This window comes from Typopeltis vanoorti, chromosome 11 (assembly GCF_054136105.1).
Source record: "Typopeltis vanoorti isolate ZY-2024b chromosome 11, IOZ_Tvanoo_1.0, whole genome shotgun sequence".
Classification (NCBI taxonomy): Eukaryota; Metazoa; Arthropoda; class Arachnida; order Uropygi; family Thelyphonidae; genus Typopeltis; species Typopeltis vanoorti.
Genome location: NC_143559.1, coordinates 84785059 through 84807075, shown reverse-complemented (window position 1 = coordinate 84807075; position 22017 = coordinate 84785059). Strand labels below are relative to the sequence as shown.

The 22017-nt window shown below is 36.2% G+C and overlaps 1 protein-coding gene across 1 annotated transcript; it reads right to left on the bottom strand.

Moving 5' to 3' along the window:
- Positions 1 to 740: 740 nt before the first annotated feature.
- RpL29 (ribosomal protein L29) lies at positions 741 to 20444 on the bottom strand. The gene is made up of 4 exons (XM_090400143.1): positions 20343 to 20444; positions 5103 to 5151; positions 1002 to 1066; positions 741 to 903 (listed from the first exon to the last, which is right to left on the bottom strand). The coding sequence occupies exons 2-4, from the start codon at positions 5137 to 5139 to the stop codon at positions 793 to 795; spliced, it is 213 nt and encodes a 70-aa protein (XP_090256269.1). The 5' UTR covers positions 5140 to 5151; positions 20343 to 20444; the 3' UTR covers positions 741 to 792.
- Positions 20445 to 22017: the final 1573 nt, after the last annotated feature.

The window sequence follows — 22017 nt, the reverse complement described above, 5'->3', positions numbered from 1 at the left end:
ATTTCAAACATTAGTGTAGCAGTTTCTGCAAGTTTTTTTCCTGACAACAAACAAATACCTTCCCAATGTCGCTTACTGGCTGGAAAGAATTGACTGAATGAACATGCTTGACATGCAAATGAAAAACTTTCCATGTCCCATTTTCCAGAAAATGCATCCTTATTCAGCATGAGATGATCAAAAATATTCTTAGCCTTTTAATTAAGTACTCAAATTTGCACCATCATATACCCCAACCTGAACACAAATATCAATTTGGCACAGATTTGGGGCCAAATAACTAAAATATACAGAATTATTACAAATCAAATTAAAAGGACAGGATCAGTTAAAAGGCAATGCTGTTAACTTGAGTGCATAGCTTGTTCAATGCACCAATTTAAGAAAAGTGATATAAAGCAATGCAAAAATTAGTTTTTTTACTGAACATTTAGATGTATGCAAAATAAAGGTTACTAAGACTAGGTTCTTATCTTATGATAAACATACCCATGATTCCCTGGCCGTTTAAGAAATTTCTTCACTATATCCTCGATTAAATATAGGCACTATTTGTCAATTGAAATAATCATTTCAGTTGAACATGCTGAAGTTCGGCCTTCAAATCCATTTTTTCTCTTAAATTTCTGATATCTTTACTTCCATTCATCTTACTGTTCACATCCTTACACCTTACTATTCATCTTAATGTGTAAACCTTATATAAATTTTTTGAGGTATTGTCCGATAAATTAGACTGCTTAATTTGAATTGTATATTTTATTATACAAACCAAGTTTCAAAGACTTGTTTTTATGATTTTACATTTGGGGCAGGTTTCATTTCAACATCTGCAACTTGGGGTTTTGGCCTCTTGTTATGTTTTCTAGCAAACCTAAGATTTCGCAGAAATTTTGGGTCCACCTGCCAATAAATAAAGTAAATATTAATATTTATCAGATTTATATTCAAGAAATCTACAAAAGAAAATACTAAGCTATACTAAGCTACTTTCTACTCACCCCCTTCATAGACTGCTTACGATATCGTGGAGGTTTGTGAATTCCATTCCGGTGGTCCTTGCGGTCTGAAAGAAATCAAGTTTCTAATAGCAACCGGGAAGTCATGTCGTTTATGATCTTTTCAATAGCTAAGCACATCTTCAAATTAATAGTATCATTTCGTTTTGTTTGGTATTACTACTAAAGCAACCAAAACTGAGGCCAATAAATTAGGTCTGTTAATTGCATGTATTCTTATGTTCTTAGGGTACCTTGCATATATTGCGTGGAGAATCCTGCCATCCAGTGAACTTGTCAATAACATTCATATTAGAAAAATGTCCAAAAAATTAGGAGCAGGCTGATATTAGTAACTATTTCCCTAGCCCTCCACCTGTACATTAAGAGTACAGATGGAGGGCTGCAGATATCCAGTTATCTTCAAAATTGCCATACAAATGCCAGGGTATTTCTGAACTCCATTCTTGTTTCTTATTTATGTAAGCCACAATATAAATCATCAAATGGTGTAGTACGATATTTTTAATCCAAATTTTACTCCAGCATATTTGAACATTCTCTACAACTGAGTTTTTGGCTGGAGCTCTGGAAAAATGAGTTTTCCAGAATACATAAATTCCACAGGGGTGCTTAAGGGTCAAAGCTGTATAACTGAGACCTCCACATAGCCTTTAAAGGAATGCAGAGAACTGGCCAGGGCTTCTGACATCTTCACCTCGTGGTACACCTTGTTGGGTATCTACCTGGATACTGAACGAACAAGGATGGGCTGGCAATTTGGGATTTAGCCGACCAAATTGTATTCTTATTGGCTTAAACCAAAATAATGGTATAACATGACAAAATTTCATGCCGGCTGGAGTGTCGCCCAGTTAAAAAAGGTCCCCGTTGTTTTCACCAGGGAACCAGGGTGAACACCGAAGTCAGCTACTGGAACAAATCCGAAAACACACCCAACTCAACATCGCCAGAGTTAAAGATCGGTACTATCAACATAAGAAGCCTGAATGGCAAAGAAATAGAGCTAGCTGAGGAATTAGATAAGTACCAGATTGACATAATAGGGGTTACTGAAACAAAAAAGACCAAAACTGGTGAGATCTTTCTGAGCAATAAATACAAAATGTTATATTCAGGCAATGATAATCAAGGAAAAGGAGTAGCGATAGTATTCAACACAAAATACGAGGCTAATCTTCTTGAATGGCAGACAATTTCAGGTAGAGTGATGTGGACAAATATCAGAATGAGGAACTGAAAAATAAGACTTGTTTGTGCCTATGGTCCCACAAAAGGTTCTGCTATGGTAGAAGTGGAGGAATTTTTTGAGGCTTTAGAAAAAGCAACTGACATAATGAAAAAGGAAAAGTTGGTCCTTGTTGGGGATCTGAATAGCAGAGTAGGAAATGATTGTCAGACATACAAAAATATTTTGGGAAAATTTGGAGAAAAGAGCAAAGCTAATAATAATGGCAAATATCTGTTGGATTTCTCCTCAGGACATGGACTAGTTATTACGAACACCATGTTCCAACATAAAAATGTGCACAAATTCACATGGAGAGAAGAGGCAAGGAATAAGAAAGGTCTCATTGACAATGTTATAGTTGATAGTGATGTTTTCATCCTGGTGCAGGACACCAAAGCATACAGAGGATTTGAAATTGGAAGTGATCACTATTTAGTCTTGAGCAGGATAAAACTGAAATTTCATATTGAAAAGAATAACATTTAAAGCGAATAAAAGTTGAGCAGCTCTCAGATGTGAACTGTAGACGAAAATACACAAAGATTATTTGAAGAAAAAATGAGAGTTTGAGAACAGGAACAAAACCTTGGAGATTCAGTTTTTTTTAAGATGTTAGAACATGTGTATTTACATTTTTTTTTTTAAAAATGTTGCTGACAACCACAAAAGGTTATTTGCAAGCCTATGGTATGGTTTGTACCATTAGTGGATTGAGGATTCCACCCACCCCCTCTTTTTTATATCAATTTTATGTATTTTTTGAATTTATTTTTTTGGTCCAGAAATGCCGCTCTTAAGTGGCATTCAAGCCACTTGAGAGCAGCATTCTCAATTAGCCGGATGGTGGTCTCACACCAGGTGATGAAACATCTTCCACCGAAAGACAATTGCAGACATCCATACTCACAACAGCATTTGAAACTGCAAAGTTGGTTGGAGAGCGGATACACTAACCACTCAGCTAACTAGGGCAGCACACTATCTCAGATACTATTATTTAATGGGCACCTCAATGGAGTCCTAAGATCCAAACCAAAACCATCTATCACACCTCATTGAAACCATTAAAGCACAACTAACTCAGGCAACCCATTCCATTTATTCATTTGCCACTCTCCAAGCAAAAAATCTAGTTTTCGTGCCCTTGCTAACCACTCTTACCCAAATTACTGGGATGACCTCTTATCCTTTCCCCCTCTAGCCAAAAGCTGAAACATTTCCCTTGCATCCCATAAATTCCTTTAACTTAAAAATGTTTCAATTCATAACCTGCCTTTTCCACTACTTTCTGCAATCCACAGACCACACACTATCTTCGTTAATTCTGGATCCTCTCCACCACTCCACTTAAAAAAAAAAAGTGGCCAGACCTGAGCACTAATCCAGATACTATCAAGGCTTTATAAAAAAAAGTGGAATGATAACTCCCTTATCTCTGCTTGTTAGTTCTTCAATAATTAAGTAATCTTAATTAAGAAACATTAGTGCACTTCCCAAAGTTCAACATTTACAAAGGCTTCAACTGCAGGAAACTAGACCTGGAGGGAGAGAGAAGATAAGTTATTCTTTTATATAAAGAAAACTATAGTTATTATAAACAATTTATTACTGTGAACCTGAGTGAGCTGTTAACCAGCAGTCTCTTTGGAGTCCATAGATGATTGTTGAAATTAAATTCTGATGTAGTGAGAAAATCAATAACCAAAGGCAACCTAATAAGTGGCCCACATTAGTCACGATTGTTTTAATGATGCATTTTAACTGACGGTTGCTTTCTTCATTTCTTCTCCTATAGTTTTGTGAAACCAGTCAATATTCTGTAGTGTAACCTAATGACTAATGTTTACCTACTATTGTTATATATATATATATATATATATATATATTAACTGAAGTATTAAGGAAATGTCTTGTTTCAACAATTGTTACATTTTATAATAGGGTTACAAGCAGTGGTGAGCTATAAGGGGCTAGTGTGAGACCTTTGTTAAATTTTTTCTCAAATTTGCAAGTCCCTTGTTCTTGTTTAATAATCTTGTAGAACAAGAAAATACCACTGCAGAATGTATAAATGCTGCTTTAAATTCATATGGATTTTCTGATAACTATTTAAAAAATCATCTCATTGCATTTTGTTCTGATGGAGTTAGTGTAATGTTAGGAAACAAATCAGGTGTTGCAATCAAACTTCAACAAAAATTTCCCAACTTTGTGATTTAGCATTGTGTAACTCAGTTTACACTGAGCATTAGACGATTCAATAAAAAAACATTAAAGAAATAAATAAGTTTGAAAAAATTTTGGAATAAATTATGCTTTTTATCATTAATCACCAAAAAAAATCAACAAGAATTAAATACAATTGCAAAAGACCTTGGTATCGAAACTTTAAAGATCAGCTGTGTGTTTGGACCACGATGGGCAGCTTGCAGTTTACGAACGGTTCTTGCTGTGTGGAGAAATTATCCAGCTTATGCAAGCATTTTGCATCAAACTATAAATATATAAGCTTTTTAAAACTACTTCTCAATTTTGGAATTTTTAAAAGATCTAGAATTAATGACTGATATCCTACAGGAATTATCATATCTGTCAGAAGCATTACAAAGTCGCATTATAAGTATTATAAAGGCTAAGTTAGCCCCCCCTTTTTTTTTTTGCTCGATGATGCAACACTTCCACCCATTATACTATAGGTTTATATATAGTACTTTCATGGACAGGATTCACATAAAATTTCTGGCAACATTATACAAAAGGCATTCAAAAAAAAAAAGAAATGTATCTGCTTAAGCATAAATTATGGAAAAGATATATATACCACACACACACACCATAAAAAATATACTTACTCTGATTATGATTTGTGTGGTTCTTTGATTTTGCCATTATATGGAGTACCTAAAATGATCAGATATAACACTTAAAATTATACAAACAAGCAAATTATGAACTTTTATACAGTACATATTTGTTTATAAAAATACAGCTACAACAGTAAGTATGCAATAAATGGAAATATTCACCTTATGTGAGACAAATACCATTTCTGCCGTTTAACTATAAAATCAAGGTTCAATCCACCACTTCCCCTCCAATGCATTTGCTTACCTTGACACCATACATTTGAATCTATCATTGGGAACTAGATTAAACTATACAGATGAGATGAACTAATGCACAAAAGGCTCATGAGAAATCCTGCTCTAGCAACCAAACTACAGGACTAATAAGTAATTGTCTATCTATGGTACAGTGCTCTATTCTTCACTATTGCTTGGTCATCTATCCATTGCCAGATGACTAAAATCCTGCAAAATATTTCCACACTCCACTCTCAACCTTGGCCAATTCCTTGTTTGTACCATCCATCATGGCTGACCTTTCTACTGATGAGTCCTTACCAGTAATTTAAAAGATTTGAGATGCCAAGTTGAAATGTTAATTCTCTTCAATTCAAATGCATAGAGCATAACATCTGTGGGAGGGGACGTGCGATTCATTAGTCACTGCCGTTTTTATCCAAGTTGTCTCTAATTGCACTACTTGTTGAGAAATCTATTACACAGACTGCAAATGTCTCTGTACCTTATCCAGCAATACAATAAAGCTACTTGTTTTTCTTGCATCTGCAGTATAGTGGTTGTTGGGAGAGTGCATTGTTTACTGCAGGGAGCAAGGTTAGGTTAGGCCCCGACATGCAATAGTATACCTTGAACTTTTTTTCGCATGTGAGGTATATGTAAAACTTGTTAATTTCTTTTTTCCGTAAAGTAAAATCAGGGGTGCAAGTTATACTTCAGTAAATATGATAACTGCTTCTCAGCATCTAAAAAAAAAAAAAAAAAAAAAAAAAAAAAAAAAAAAAAAAAAAAAAAAACCGTTTCCAAACAACACTTTTCACAACCACACCAACTCTACAAAGTTATCCGACCTTATAATACTGTTTCACATTTGGAACAGCATACCAAGAAACATGATTATTTTAAGGGAGATATGAAACACACAGTATATACTTATGGTTAGCTAACCAGTGCTGTAACACTAGGATCACATCAAATATGAAACAATGCACATTAACAATGGATAACACAATAGAATACAGTTTGACCACATACATTTTGGACATTGTGCCTATCAGAAGAATTTTTGGGGGGAAAAAAGCAGAGGGGGATGCCCAGTACCCACATTTCCCAATCACCAAAATCTAATTTATTAACTATGCCACAAACTTTACCAGATTCTTTATTAATATAAATACTTTAGACAGACAGCAGGCCATTCTGTAGAAAAAGGGAAAGCAAGAATCAGTACTACCTGAAATATCAACCTTAAAAGTCAATCTTGTGCAAAATGTACTGAGACCAAACAGTATTGTCTTGAAATATTGACATCTTCTTTCAGTTACTTGATCACCATTAATTACAGTAAATTAGTCTCCGTGGCGGATCGGGGAACAGCCTTCAGATATGGAGGTTAGCTGCGATATAAGCAGAGCAATCTGGCGAATAAGCAGCCGTGGACCAACAGCGACTGAGCTATCAGGGCGTGGGGGGGGGGGGCAGAAGTGGTAACTCTGTCTCACTTGAAACCTCACAAAGCCCAATGACAACTCGGTGACATGGCGAGTAGTGCCGCCATTAAATAAGTACCTACTGGGGTCACCGCCCCTGACATTGGGAAGCAGCATTGTCAGTACTGACAAGGTTGAAGCCAAATGATGACGGAAAAGCTTGTGATCAGAGATTTGCAGATGGCAATGATTATATTGTGTACGTCTGTAATACTGTGGAGCAGAAAGCAAATGCAGAAACTACTGCTCTACCTTATCTCCAGAACAACCATCATGGCGAGCAAACCCTTACAATTGGCCCCAAGTTCTCGGCGTCCCTTAAATGGGACAGGGGTGCGAAGAATCTCCGGGCTCAAAATGGTGTCCACTTTTAAAATTGCAACTTGGAATGTCAGAACTCTGTATGAAACTGGCAAATTAAGAAATGCCACAAGAGAAATGAAGAGGCTGGGCATCCGGATTTTGGGAATTTGCGAGACAAGATGGCCAGGATCTGGAAAGTGTCAACAAGATAATATGACAATGTATTACTCTGGGAATGATGAGAACAAACATCGACATGGTGTAGCTGTAATAGTAGATGAAGAAATCAATAAATCAGTACTAAATAGGATTCCATTTTCTGAAAGGATAATGCTGTTACAACTTAAGGGAAACCCCATTAACATAAATATCATCCAAGCTTATGCACCCACAGCTGACAAAAGTGAAGATGTTGAAGAGTTTTATGAACACCTAAAAGAGATTAAAAACCTAACAAAAGAAACATGATATAAACATAGTGATGGGTGACTTCAATGTGAAAGTGGGAAGAGGGAGTGATGGAGAAATTGTTGGCGAACATGGCTTAGGCACCAGAAATGACAGAGGAGATCGCCTAGTCCAATTCTGTCAGGAAGAAGATCTAACAATAGCAAATACCTGGTTTAAACTTCCACCCAGAAGACTGTACACTTGGAAATCGCCTCAAGATAACCAACATAATATTGTCAGAAATCAAATTGATTATATACTGATAAATAAAAGATTCCACAGTAGTATAAAGAGTGCAAAGACTTATCCTGGAGCAGATCTCATCAGACCACAATCCCATAGTTGCAGAAATACGTCTTAGATTAAAATCAGCTAAAAAATCACAAAAGAAGAAAAAGAAAATTGATGTAGAAAAACTGAAAGACCTGAACATAAATAAAAATGCCAAGACACAGCTTAACCTGCGATTACAACAGATTAACATAGAAGAAAATAAAAGTGTGGAATCTCTTTGGAATAGCTTAAAGAATGCCATCGTAACAACAAGTATTGAAGAAGTAGGTTATGTGAATAATATAAAACAACAGGAATGGATGACAGATGAGATTCTTTCTCTTATTGATACAAGAAGAATGTACAAAAACAAAGACCTTGCCAGGTATACAGAAACACATAACATCATCAAGAAAAAAATAAAAGAAGCCAAGGAAAATTGGATGAAAAATTTATGTACTGAAATTGAACTGCTTCAGAAGAAACATGATAATTTCAATCTGTATAAGAAAATCAATGAAATTTCTGGAAAACTGAGGAAAAAGCAAAGTGTCTCTAAGAGACGAAAATGGAAAAATAGTTCTAGAAGAAGAGAATAAAGCACAGATTTGGATAAAATATGTAACAGAACTTTTCAATGATACTAGACAGAAGCCTATAAATATAAAAGATAACATTCAAGGACCAGCAATCATGAAATGCGAAATAGAGAATGCTATACGAACAAGTAAAACAGGAAAAGCCAGTGGACCAGATGGTGTGCAAACAGAATTTTTAAAATTAATCGAACCAGATAACATCAAACTTCTTGAAAAACTATTTAATAAAATATATGAAAGTGATGAATTTCCATCAAATTGGCTCAAATCTACATTTATCACTATCCCAAAGAAACCCAAAGCGAATTCCTGTGGTGACTTCAGACTTATTAGTCTAATGAGCCAAACATTAAAAATATTTTTGAAAGTAATTCAGAATCGCATTTATAGAAAAAGTGAAGAAACTCTTAAGTGAAACACAATTCGGCTTTCGGAATGGTTTTGGTACTAGAGAGGCCCTTTTCTGTACCCAAATATTGATACAAAAATGCATTGAAAAACAGAAATCTGTCTTTGTGTTTCATAGATTTTGAAAAAGCATTCGACAAAGTCAGACACACCAACTTAATAGAAATCCTTCAACAAATAAGGCTAGACGAACAAGACATAAGACTGTATTGGAATCAGTCAGCTACCGTTCAATTAGACAACATTACCACCAGTGATATTAACATCAAAAGAGGAGTGAGACAAGGATGTGTGCTCTCGCCACTCCTGTTCAACATATATGCAGAGGTAATCTTTAAAAAAGCATTGGAAGAATGTCCAGAGGGAATCGCAATAAATGGAAAGATTGTTAACAACCTACGATATGCAGATGACACCGTGCTAATTGCAGATAACATTATGGATCTCCAAAAACTCGTTGACAGAATATCCATAGAAAGCCAAAGAATGGGAATAAATATAAACATCAACAAGACAAAATACATGATCAGCAAACATCCAGCCTCATCAATGAAACTGACACTCAATGGGAAAAATATTGATCAAGTGTCAAGATATAAATATCTTGGTTGCTGGCTTAATGAACGGTGGGATCCAGAAATAGATATAAAGACAAGGATTGAAGTTGCACGGCAGTCCTTCATGAAAATGAGAACACTATTCTGCAATAAAGACCTAAACATGGAAGTCAGATGCCGAATGCTGAAATGCTACGTGTGATCTATTCTGCTCTATGGAGTTGAAACATGGACATTGAAGGCGACAACCATCAAGAAAATCGAAGCCTTTGAGATGTGGCTATACAGAAGAATGCTAAAGATATCATGGACAGAAAAAATTACCAATGAAGATGTCTTAAAATCCATTGGCAAAGCTAAACATCTTGTACAAATAATCAAGAAACGAAAAACATATCTTGGACACATCATGAGAAACAGCAAATACCAACTTTTACAAACTATTTTGGTAGGAAGAATTGATGGCAAAGGAACTAGAGGAAGAAAAAGAATATCATGGTTTGACAACATCAAGACGTGGACAGGAAAGAGCAGTGCACAACTGCTCAGATTAACACAAGATCGCAGTTTGTTCGCCAAGATGGTCGCTGACCTTCGATAGAAGATAGCACAATAAGAAGAAGAAGTCTCCATAATTTGTCATATGAAATCTTTGGCAATGTTAGAACAAATTGACTCAACTGTTTATTAAAACAGTAGAAACACCTTTGTTCCAGGATTTAATGTTCACTTTACAGGAACATTAACAGGTATTCTGATAAAACCTGCAACGTGGACACTTGTGCATAAATGCTTATTCTAAGTGGGATAAATATTTTTTAGCGCCGTGGTTCCCCCCCTACCTGCACAAAATATGTTCCATGACACCCCACAGATGGTACCGACCCCCCCCCAAACATTTTTAAGACATTAAGTTGAATGTCAGGTAACTCATTATACTCACTATCTATATAAATTGGCATCTTCATTCAGTTACTCGATCACCATTAATTACAGTAAATTAGAGTCTCCATAATTTATCATATGAAATCTTTGGCAATGTTAGAACAAATTGACTCAATTGTTTATTAAAACAGTAGAAACGCCTTTGTTCTGGGATTTTATGTTGCACTTTACAGGAACATTAACAGGTATTCTGATAAAACCTGCAACGTGGACACTTGTGCATAAATGCTTATTCTAAGTGGGATAAATATTTTTTAGCACTGTGGTTCCCCCCTACCTGCACGAAATATGTTCCAAGACACCCCACAGATGGTACCGACCCCCCCCAAACATTTTAAGACATTAAGTTGAATGTCAGGTAACTCATTATACTCGCTATCTATATAAATTGGCATCTTCTTTCAGTTACTCGATCACCATTAATTACAGTAAATTAGTCTCCATAATTTACCATATAAAATCTTTTGGCAATGTTAGAACAAACTGACTCAACTGTTAATTAAAACAAAGAAATTTTTTCCTGGGATTTTATGTTGCACTTTACAGGAACATTTATGCACAAGTGTCCACAAAACCTGCAATGTGGATGCTTGTGCATAAATGCTTATTCTAAGTGGGATAAATATTTTATAGCACTGTAGTCCCCCTTTACCTGCAGGAGATGCATTGCAAGACACCCAGCAGATAGTATCAACCTCCTCTCCCTCCCTCCACAGACACAGTTTTTTCCTATACATAGATACCTATGAAGTTTAATTTATAAATTAGGCACAATAAGAGATTAACAATAAAATTATAACAATATACTGTAATAAAAGTTATCTGAATGTGAATGGAATCTTAGCAGACAAATTTTTTTTCCTTATGAAGTCGAGAATCTTCACTTTTTCATTTAAAGGAAGCGGTTTATTTACAGCTTCTCTTTGGCATATCCAAAATGACAATGCATCAACTACTCTTGCACCCATTAAGTAAAATAAGGAATACAAGCACTGCAATACCATAGACAACCTGATAACCAAGACAACTAAGTGACTAATAGGTGGGTAGCGTATACAGTACAAAATTTCGTCGCTACTCAGAATGGCACACAACTAAAAAATTACGAAATCGTTTCTGGAATTTTCCATTTAATATTTTTGGATTTGACTGGGTAACTGAAACCACAGATAAGGGGAAAGAGCTACTATAACCTTACACTGTAACTGAACAGTTTAACAAAGGATAAAGTTTGAGGCACTGCTAAGGGTTTTCAAAACAATATATATAAAAAAAAAAAGGAGAAATACAACATCAAGATTTTAGCAACCAAAAACATTGATTCTGCCAGAGAGGCATGCGGTGAGGTTGTCTGCAAGGATAAAAAAAATCAGAACTACCTGGTGAACACAGGAAGTTAAAGAGGCAGTGAAGGAAAAGAAGAAAGCATATCAAAAGTTCCTGTAAAATAAGTCAGCTTGTGCTCTTAGAGAATACAGAGAAACTAGCTAAACAAAAGTCATGGAAGGACTTTGGCAAGAATATAGAAAATAAATATCAAGAAGGTGGCAAAATATTCTGGAGAAAAAAACAGGAGAAAAAAAGATATCCTTGAAGTATGGAGTAATTACTTTGAAAAACTGCTAAATGAAATAAGCAGTGATGACAGCACAGTGGTAAAAAACACTGACCAGGCATGCAGTCAGGAATACATATCCATACTTGAAGTAGAAAAAGTCATTAAAGGCTTGAAATGTGGAAAGGCAGCAGCAGGAGTAGATGATATTTGACCAGAAATGCTGAAGTATGGTAGTATGTCTTACAGTGGCTGCACTGCATAGTTCAGAAAGTCTGGACAGAGGGACGAATTCCTGATGATTGGAGTGAAGCTCTCATAGTACCCATATATAAAAAAGGGAAATAAAACTGAATGTGAGAATTATAGAGGCATTTCCCTACTGAGTGTTCCTGGCAAGATCTATGCAAGTATACTTGAGAAACAGTTAAGAATTGTGGAAGAAAAGCTTGGTGAAGAACAAGCTGGATTCAGGCCAAATAGAGCTGTCAGGATCAGATCTTCACTTTACGACGAATAGTCGAGAAAGCATGGGAACATAACAGAGATCTGTATTCAAGTTTTGTCGATTTGGAAAAAGGCATCTGACAAAGTGCCAAGAGAGAAGCTATTCAATACGCTACAGTTATATGATAGATGGTTTAACGTTAAATCTGGTGCGAGACAGGGATGTACATTATGAAGGAAAGTGGTATTAAACATGATATCAAAATTGGAGATGTTAATGTCAGCTCTTTGCCTTATGCAGATGATGTTATACTTCTAAATAAATCTGCTACAAGTCTGCAAGACTAAATTGAATAGCTGTTGTAATAGATATGGTATGAAGGTTAGCAATAAAAAGACAAAGACAATGAAAATAGGCAGAATCTTTGAAAATATCAACTGTGTTGTGAATGGAGAACCTGTGGAACAAGTGAAACATTTCAGCTACTTAGGCACGATTTTTACTGAAGATGGTAAATTGAATATGGAAATAACCAACAGAATCAGCAAAGCTGGTATGGTAGGAAGTCAATTGAATAAATTCATATGGAATAAGAGAGAAATTAGTCGGAACACTAAATTAGCTGTATACAAGACAGTGTTCCAAACCAGTTTTAACTTATGGATCTGAGTAAAACACTTGACCAAAACACTAGAGACTGCAGATATGAGAATCCTGAGAAAGATTATAGGCGTGAACAGATGGCATCAATGGCAATATCATATTAAAAACGAGGATAAAGAACTTGACATTGTCAGCATGCAGGAATGCATTAGCAGAGCTAATCTCAGATGGTATGGTCACTTAAACAGAATGGGCGAGGAAAGATTAGCAAAACAAGTGTTCTCTGCCAGGTTGGCAGCAAAATGACCCAGAAGAAGACCAAGATATAGGTGGATTGATACGGTACAAAGTGCCTTAGACAATAGAAATATAAAATCTGATAATATTGGAGTCTTGACAAGTAACAGACTGATTTGGAGGAAAATTGTAGATAGGAAGTTAGTAATGATGTAATTTTTTTCATGTAGTACTATCATATCCTGTACACCCCTTGAGGGTTGAGGGTACATGGCAAGAATTTGATGATGATTTTAGCTTTTAAGATTTATTCTTATGATTTTTTTTGAACAATATTTGAAGCAATGAAATAGTTTATCAATGATTATCAGAGCAAATTGACTCATACTATTTATAAAAAAAAATAGCAGGAACACTTTTGTCTGGTTTTCTATAGCACTATTCACAAGAAAATGAACAGATATTCCAACAATCTAGAATATCAATAAAAGTGCACAAATACAAAATTTATTCTGATTTATATTTTTCACTTAGTTTTATATTTTATAAAACCATTAGTTTTAATAATCACCAGAACAACAAAAAAACATTGACTATTTGAAAATGACTTAAATGTGCTTATGGCAGTGTATAAAGTACGATTGTGTTGCATGTGATTTGTGCAAGCATAAACCACATGCAACACAAATTTGATAAAATATTCTGAAATCATTTTACTTAACAGTATTAACATTTTAAAGCTCGATATCTAATGTTTCAAACCTGGAATTTGCAAGGTAAGCAATGTCCAGATGGTTTTCCAATGAATTCATGACTGCCACTACTGTGAATGAATTTTGCAGTCAATGTAGTGGCTGATGCAACTCACTTGTGAGCTGCATCAGTCACTAGTCAACTTATTGAGCTGAAGTGGAACTCATTTACGACACTGAAAAGCAATGGAAAACTGCTCAGGGATATTTCAAAGAGAAAGATGACATACTGAATAGTATAAGTTGTAGACACTTGTATTGTAAACACTTCCATTTTGTGCAAACTATTCCTCATGATATGGTAACATTGTCACTAAATAGTTATTAATTTATCCCTTATTCATGTAAATCAGAATAAACATCCTTTAACTGAAAAGATAAACAGAATTGCACTTGCTGCAAACAGTAATCTGGTATGGATACATAAACAAGGAGAAAACACATAATATATTAATGTAGTTATTCGACTAAATTGGTCTGCAAAGCATGTTAAAGATATCTACATACTGACACCTCTCCAACCACAAAAAAGCAACTCCAAAATTAGACAATGTTATAGTTCATATGGTTTAAGTTCATTCATGAACTTAAACCATATGATGAAATTAGAATAAATGGTGATCGCAGACAATGAAGTTTTGAGAGCACGTTGCACATGTTGCAACACCTGCAATATGTAAGGATAAGGAGGTGGTAGTGCCTGTATATAAGGCATTGGTCAGACCACATGGAGTGCTGTGTTCATATTTGGTCACCTAGTTTTCATTGTGAGATGGAAACACTGGAGTGGATCCAAAGACAAAAAAACCAAAGTAATATCAGGAGTTAGGAGTGTTGGTTATGAAGAGCATTTGCAAGAATGCAGATTAGAGGTTGGTGGATAGGAGGAAAAGAGAATGAGGGATTCTATCAGATTAACGCAAAAGGAAATATAAAAAAGAAAAAGAAAAAAAATGTGGACATTAAAGATAGGAAGAACGAGAAGCCATCCCTGGAAGTTGTAGTATAAAAGTTGAAGGGGTGCACGATTTTTTTACATGGAGAGTTGCGAGTGGAATGAACTGCCATAGTGCATTATGAAAGCAGATAGTGTAAATAACTTAAGCTCATTATGATAGACATGTTGCTGGTTGAGTGTCGACTCCATGGAGGTTACCAAAATAATAACAGTTATGGATGACAAAAACAATGACAGTATTAGTACCTGTACAAAAATTCAGCTTACTGCAAGTGGCTTGTATGAAGAACCCAAGCTTTATTATACTTAGCCTATGCTAAGTATAATTAAGTTACACAATAAATGTAAATCAACAAGCAAATCCAACTTCATAAAAGCTATAAAGATACAACCTCTGCCCACCTACACTCCCCCCCCCAATTGAAATGGCACCACTGTTAAATACATAGAAAAAAGCTAACCTCTTAGCAAATTATCTTCTTCCATACCAGCAACTGAGCACCATATGCCTCCTGTGGCCTTTTTAATCAGAAAGACATAAGATTAAACAACCCGAATACAATAGTTGCCTGGTCCTGATGCATCTCTATTATACTCAATGTTGTGCTCCAAAACCAACACCTGCCCTCTATTGTCTCTTCAATCTTCTATACTCAACTGGTACCTATGCTATTCCATGGAAACTAACATACCAAACCCCTTCAAAAAAAGAGAGAGACAAAGACTACCATCCAACTGTCATCACCTCAATCCTCTCCAAAATAATGGAAAGTTATCAATGGTCAACTTCACTACCTGGAAGCTCACAAGTTAATCAGGAACCAAACGGTATGAATTCTGCCAATCCAGATCCATGGCTGATATCGTAGCCAACATCACTCACCACTGGGCATGTGTCATGGAAAGGTTCAGACACACATGCTGTTGCCACTGACATTTCCAAGGCTTTCAATCATGTTTGGCATCAAGGCCTGCTTTGCAAACTGTCATCATTTGATCTACCTGCCACCCTCTGTAACTGGATAATCAGCTTTCACTCTGGTCATTCACTGCATGTCATGGTGGATGGGACCATCTACTCAAGCTTTGCCACCAATGCAGGAGTATTTCGAGGAGTATACTCTCACCTACCCTCTTTCTTTTATACACAAGCAACTTATTCTCGATCACTACAAATCCTATCCATAGCTTTGCGGACAATGTAAGGGATATTCTCCAAGACATCTCTTACATCAAGATCTGCAACCAATGTCTTAAACACTGATCTCCATACCATCCCTCAGTGGGGCAAGGATAACCTAGACACCTTCAATGCAACCAAGACAGTCCTGCATTTTTTGCCTTGCAAAAGGGCACCTAATCTTCCCCCATTATTAAGAGACCTCCAGGGAGTCAGGTCCTAATCAAGAGAGACTGTACTATTCACATTGGAATGGATTCCACAGCAATCCATTCCAATCAGACACCACTATGAGAGAAAAATCTAACCCTCACCCCCTTCTTGATAGATTCCTTTAATCTTACAGATTCATCCTCCCATACACAACTTTTTTTTTTTTTTTGATCTGTCAGCCATCCTCTTATCCAGGGTTTCCCAAACTGTGTTCCGAGGAAAGTGAATAAGTGTTCTGTGAAAAATTATCAAAATTAATGAGCCGGAATGGTTTTAAATGCCGCAAGTTCAAAAATGACTGAAAATCAGGAGCTCCTCATTTTGCGTTTGGATTGTGCTATTAATTCCAGCACGCGCTGGCCTTGGCCCAGCTGTCGACACCTCCAAGCGCAAGTGAAGTATGGAGGGTATCTACTCTAGGAAACGTGCAGTCACAAGCAAGGGCAATGTGATGCAGCCCGGCATGCCTATAGTGTGCGCTGCCGCATTTTTGCGATGCAATAGTGAAGGTGATACTCGACAAGATACTGCTCATATGTATGCCAATAGTCCATAATCCAAGGATGGCCTCACATCCTTTCCCAAACATAAAATGAAAAATTTCGTTTATTGAAATTCTGTATAACCCTTTCAAAAGTTTGTAATTTAATTATACCACCCTTCTTTCTTCTCTTTGCTAGGGTCTGCAGCCTATCTGTCTTCAAAATCAGTATTCCACAATCCTAATATCATTTTTAACTCTCCTCTTCATTGTATCAGAATCACCATGGAAACAGGAGACCAGACTTGTGTGCAAAAAGTGAGGTCTTATCAAGGCCTCATGAAGAGGCAAAAGGACTTCATTATATTTACATGCCAACATTTGTTTCAGCATTGCAATTATTCTCTAAGTTGTATTTACAGATTTTTCTATGACTTAACTTTAACTTCCTATCTACCAAACCTCCAAGATCCCCAACCTGATTCAGTTTCTTCTAGCATAGTTCCACCAATATGATATTAAAAAAAAAAAAAAAAATCAGCTAACGCCTTTTTTATTCCCGTATACGGGAGTAGGCGAGGCCATTTAGCCCTATCTAACTTTTGGAGACTGAGTGGGCAGTTCAATCTCCACTGGTACCCAATCAGAGACAGATGGCCCAAGGCTATCACTAATTAAGCGGTACGCATGAAGAGAGACGGCTCAAATGTGCCGCCATCTCGTGGTCCCTAATCCTACCACAATATATTTAATGTCTGAAATAATGTGGGTTCTATGGTCGATTTTCTTGAGTTTACAAAACGAAAAACCTGAGTTTCCGGGAGGAAAAACCTGCTTGCCCGTGCCAGAGATTGACTAACTCGGGAACCGGTCGAAAAAAGGCTTAGAAAAATTTCCTCTAGTCGCCGACTAGACTCAAAACCAAGCCTTCCTTCATACGGCCAAGCGCGGTGGTGTGCAAACGCCACATCCACTGAGCTACACAGGCCTTATATTGTCCTTTCAAAACCGTGAATTTTGCAGTATGGGATATCAGTGCTTGTGTGACAATTACCATATTTGATGTATAAAATAATTTTTTTTATTTAACTCTGGAAAGTGGCTAAGTTCCATTCAGAAAATTATGAAATTATGACCACCTGAGGATATGCTAGGTTTTGTGCCATAGTATCAGTTGTTGGATGGGAAGAATATCCACAGGGCATGGAAAGTGTTCTAAAAAAATTCTTACATGATGCGATGCGATATAATGATATTGGATATCTAATCATACCAAAATACATGGACTATATTCATTAAGATTGAATTGATAGCCATTTTCACATGTCAACAATTCCAGCCCTTTCAAATCATTCTGCAATATAAGCACTGCATATCAGCACCGGCACCTCTGATGATCCTGCATATCTTTGCATCGGCAAATAGCTGTATGCCGCATGTCAAATCCTTTCCATCATTAACTTAGATTGAATAACAAAGGACCAAGGACTGATCCTTGAGGCACATCACTGATTACCTTGAATCTTGCAGATTCACCCCTTCTCCAATATACAACTTTTTTTTGGATGTCAGTCAGCCATCCTCGTATCTATGCAAGTCCATAATCCAATCCTATCCCATATTCTCCAATTTATGCAAGTTTTCTATGCTATTTTTTTGTCAAAAGCCTTAGCAAAGTCCAAACTCAGTAGTAACATAACATTGTGAGCAAGTTGCTAAAACATGATGTTCCCTTAGTAAACTCATGCTGTTTATTGCAAAGTAGATGTTCTCTGTCAACCCATTTCTGAATGCAGAATGCAAGCCGTAACCAACTCTTCCAAAATCTTCACCACTCAAGATAGTAGGATACATCAGTCTTTGCAACACCCTTGTGCAATGGGATTATCATACATTCTTTCCACTCTTGTGGAATCTTCCCTGTTCTTCCTTAAATTATATAGTCTGGTCAAATGAATAGCCAGTTCAGCTGAACTTAGCATGCATGCTGATATCCCATCAGGTCTTATTGCAGAATTCTTATTCAGTTTGTGCAACAGCTCTAGTACGTCCTCCTCATATAGTGAAAAGGTAGTGGAGAGTTAATGTTGCATATACTAGGTTGATAGTTTTTAGCAAAATGGCTACACATTAATTGAACTATCAGCTGCATTCAATAGTTAATTCTATCAAATTCCTTCTCTTTTACTTGCAGCATAATTCTTTTTGGGTCATCTTTAACTTGCAAAGCTAGTTTCTTTCCATGCTCAGACTCAGCTTGCCTACAACACTTACTCTTCTGGCCTGCTGCTTGTAATTAACTGACATCATCCTTATGCACACAGCATTCCTTCCATATCTCTTGCTTAATTAGATTACATCCATTTCAACTCTGCTGTGTATTCTCCAAATTCTAGGGACACATTCCGATATCGCATCATTTAAGAATTTTTTTAGAACACTTTCCATGCCCTGTGGATATTCTTCCCATCCAACAACTGATACTATGGCACAAAACCTAGCATATCCTCAGGTGGTCATAATTTTCTGAATGGAACTTAGCCACTTTCCAGAGTTAAATAAAAAAATTATTTTATACATCAAATATGGTAATTGTCACACAAGCACTGATATCCCATACTGCAAAATTCACGGTTTTGAAAGGACAATTTTCAGCAATAAAATAATTCCAATGACTGTCAGAGCAAATTGACCCTTGCTATTTACAAAAATAGAAGGAACACTTTTGCCTAGTTTTCTATTGCACTTTTACATGGACATTAACAGATATTACCATAATCTGTTATGTGAATAAAGTGCAAATTCCTCAAGTCTTCTATATATTATCTTAAATCTACCAAATAGAAAAAAATGTAAATCGAACCTAAATGCAAAAGGTTACGATTAGTAATTCAGTCAGTATAAATGGAGTCATCGATACCAGAAATCGCCTTCCTTTAAAAGAAAAAAAGTACCGAATTTGCACACAGTAATCCACATGCAGCACAGCTCATACAAGGGAACCACATCCGCCATTACATCATTTGTCCTCTGCATCACTGCCATCATCTCGTCTTCATAATTTTAGTTACTGGTCTACAAAAAGACAGACATACCTGATGCTAGCATGTAAAAGATTAAATTATCGACCAGCAATGGTTCTTAATAACACATTCTGCATATTAATTAAAACGGCTACGTTGACTTCGGGATGATCAGAGCAAGAAACAGAAAATAAAAATAAAATAAAATAAATATTAAAGACACGAGACAGCATGACTTTAACAAACACCTATGTAAAATATACAGCACTTTCTTCCAGGGGATATGCCGAAGTGGGAGGGAAACGCATTCGTTAAGCTTAAATAACGAAACTGACTTAAGAAAAAAAAAAATAACTTTCTTTCTTTCAATAAACATTTTTCCTATAGTATAACCATAATCAGAAACAAAACCCACCCGAAGAAGTTGATTTAGACAATAACATGTAAATTACACATCTTACTTAACAAACAATCGATTAGTGTTGTAACGACGCACCAAATTTAAATTTCGAAAAGATTAACATAGATACTTACAATTACCAGCAGCCACAACCCGGGAACAAGAAATAGCTAACTTCACTAAAGAAAGCAAAAACGTCCCAACTTACGGCGCTCCCTTCTGGCCACAACCATTCCAGAGCAAATACATCGCCAAATGTAAAACGTGATACGAGATAATTCTTCACATTCTTTCCGTTAACTGCTTGATATAGGCCTTTCCCATTAAATTTCGGGTTGCATTTATCCTTAGCTAATGTCCACAATCTTACGTCAAATATTTGCAGATCATTCTTGCATAATAATATTATTAGTGGTAGTTATGTGGTAAGTAAGAGGAAGAATGACTATGGAAGATTAACCATAATGATTCATGATGATCACGAGGAAACAGAAGCGGGTAAAATAGTTCAGTTATTCAGTAACCAATTTGCAAGGGTATATCATCCTTGAGAGTTTACCTTTAACCTATATGACAGACACTAATGTGCGATCAGAGCTGGATGGATTACAAGTTCTTCGGATATTACAGAATCTCAATGTAAATACAGTTGTGGGATTAGCTGAGATATTATTATACGATGAGATATTATTACCGTGGAATCAGAAGACTCATTGCGGGAGACCCAAGCTATCAACACAACATCTACCATATTTCTTCTTGAACTCATTTACAGTCGAGGCACTCACAATTGAGTCAGATAACGCATTCCACTCATTCATCAATCTCGAAGCGAAAAATCTAGTCATCACACCCTTGTTAACCATGCTGTTACTTAATTTCCAGACCTCTTGTTCTTCACTACTGACCACTGCTGAAATAATTTCCCTGCATCAATCTTATAAAAAACCTTTTAGTAATTTAAATGTTTCTATCATATCCCCCTCTTCTCCACCTATCAACTAACCTCTGTAATCCACAAACTCTCAACCTATCAATGTAGGAGGCATTCCTTACACCACTCACCAACTTGGTCACTCTCCTCTGAATTTTTTCCAGTAATCCAGATGTGGATGTATCAAAGCCTTATGGGAATAATAACTTCTTTATCTCTGCATGTTAGTGTGTACTTCAATAACCAAGTAATCCTATGAGCTATTTTGAATACCTTATCAATATGCTCCCTGGACTTCAATTTCCTATCCACCAACAACCCCGAGTCCCAAGGCACATCAATGTGATACACAGCTGGTTATCTAGCAGTTTACACTGTTCCACATTGAACCGACATCCATTAATTTTTGCCCATTTTGCCAGCTTATTTAAATCATCCTGCAAGCTCACTACATCGGCTTGATTAATTATGCTACCCAACTTTGCATCATCAGCAAAAACAACTGAATATCTCCCTTCAAGTCATTTCCTACATCATTATGTACAAATTAAACAATAATGGTCCAAGCACAGAGCCTTGAGGTATAACACTGGTTACTACTTTATCCTGGACTCTGCTCCTCCATACCAACTTTTTGTGTCTGCAGATGAGCCATTGTTTTATCTATATCACTAGTTTAATGCCCATTCCACATTTGTTCTAAATTGCGTAACAATACTACTCCATGGGATATCCTGTCAAAAGCCTTAGCAAAATCCAGAAGTATCACTGTGTAGCCATTCCCCCTGTCCAACATAGCAATCACTCTATAATAAAACGTTAATAAATTATATTAACTTTTTATTAACTTTATGGCAGGAAAAACCTTTAACAAA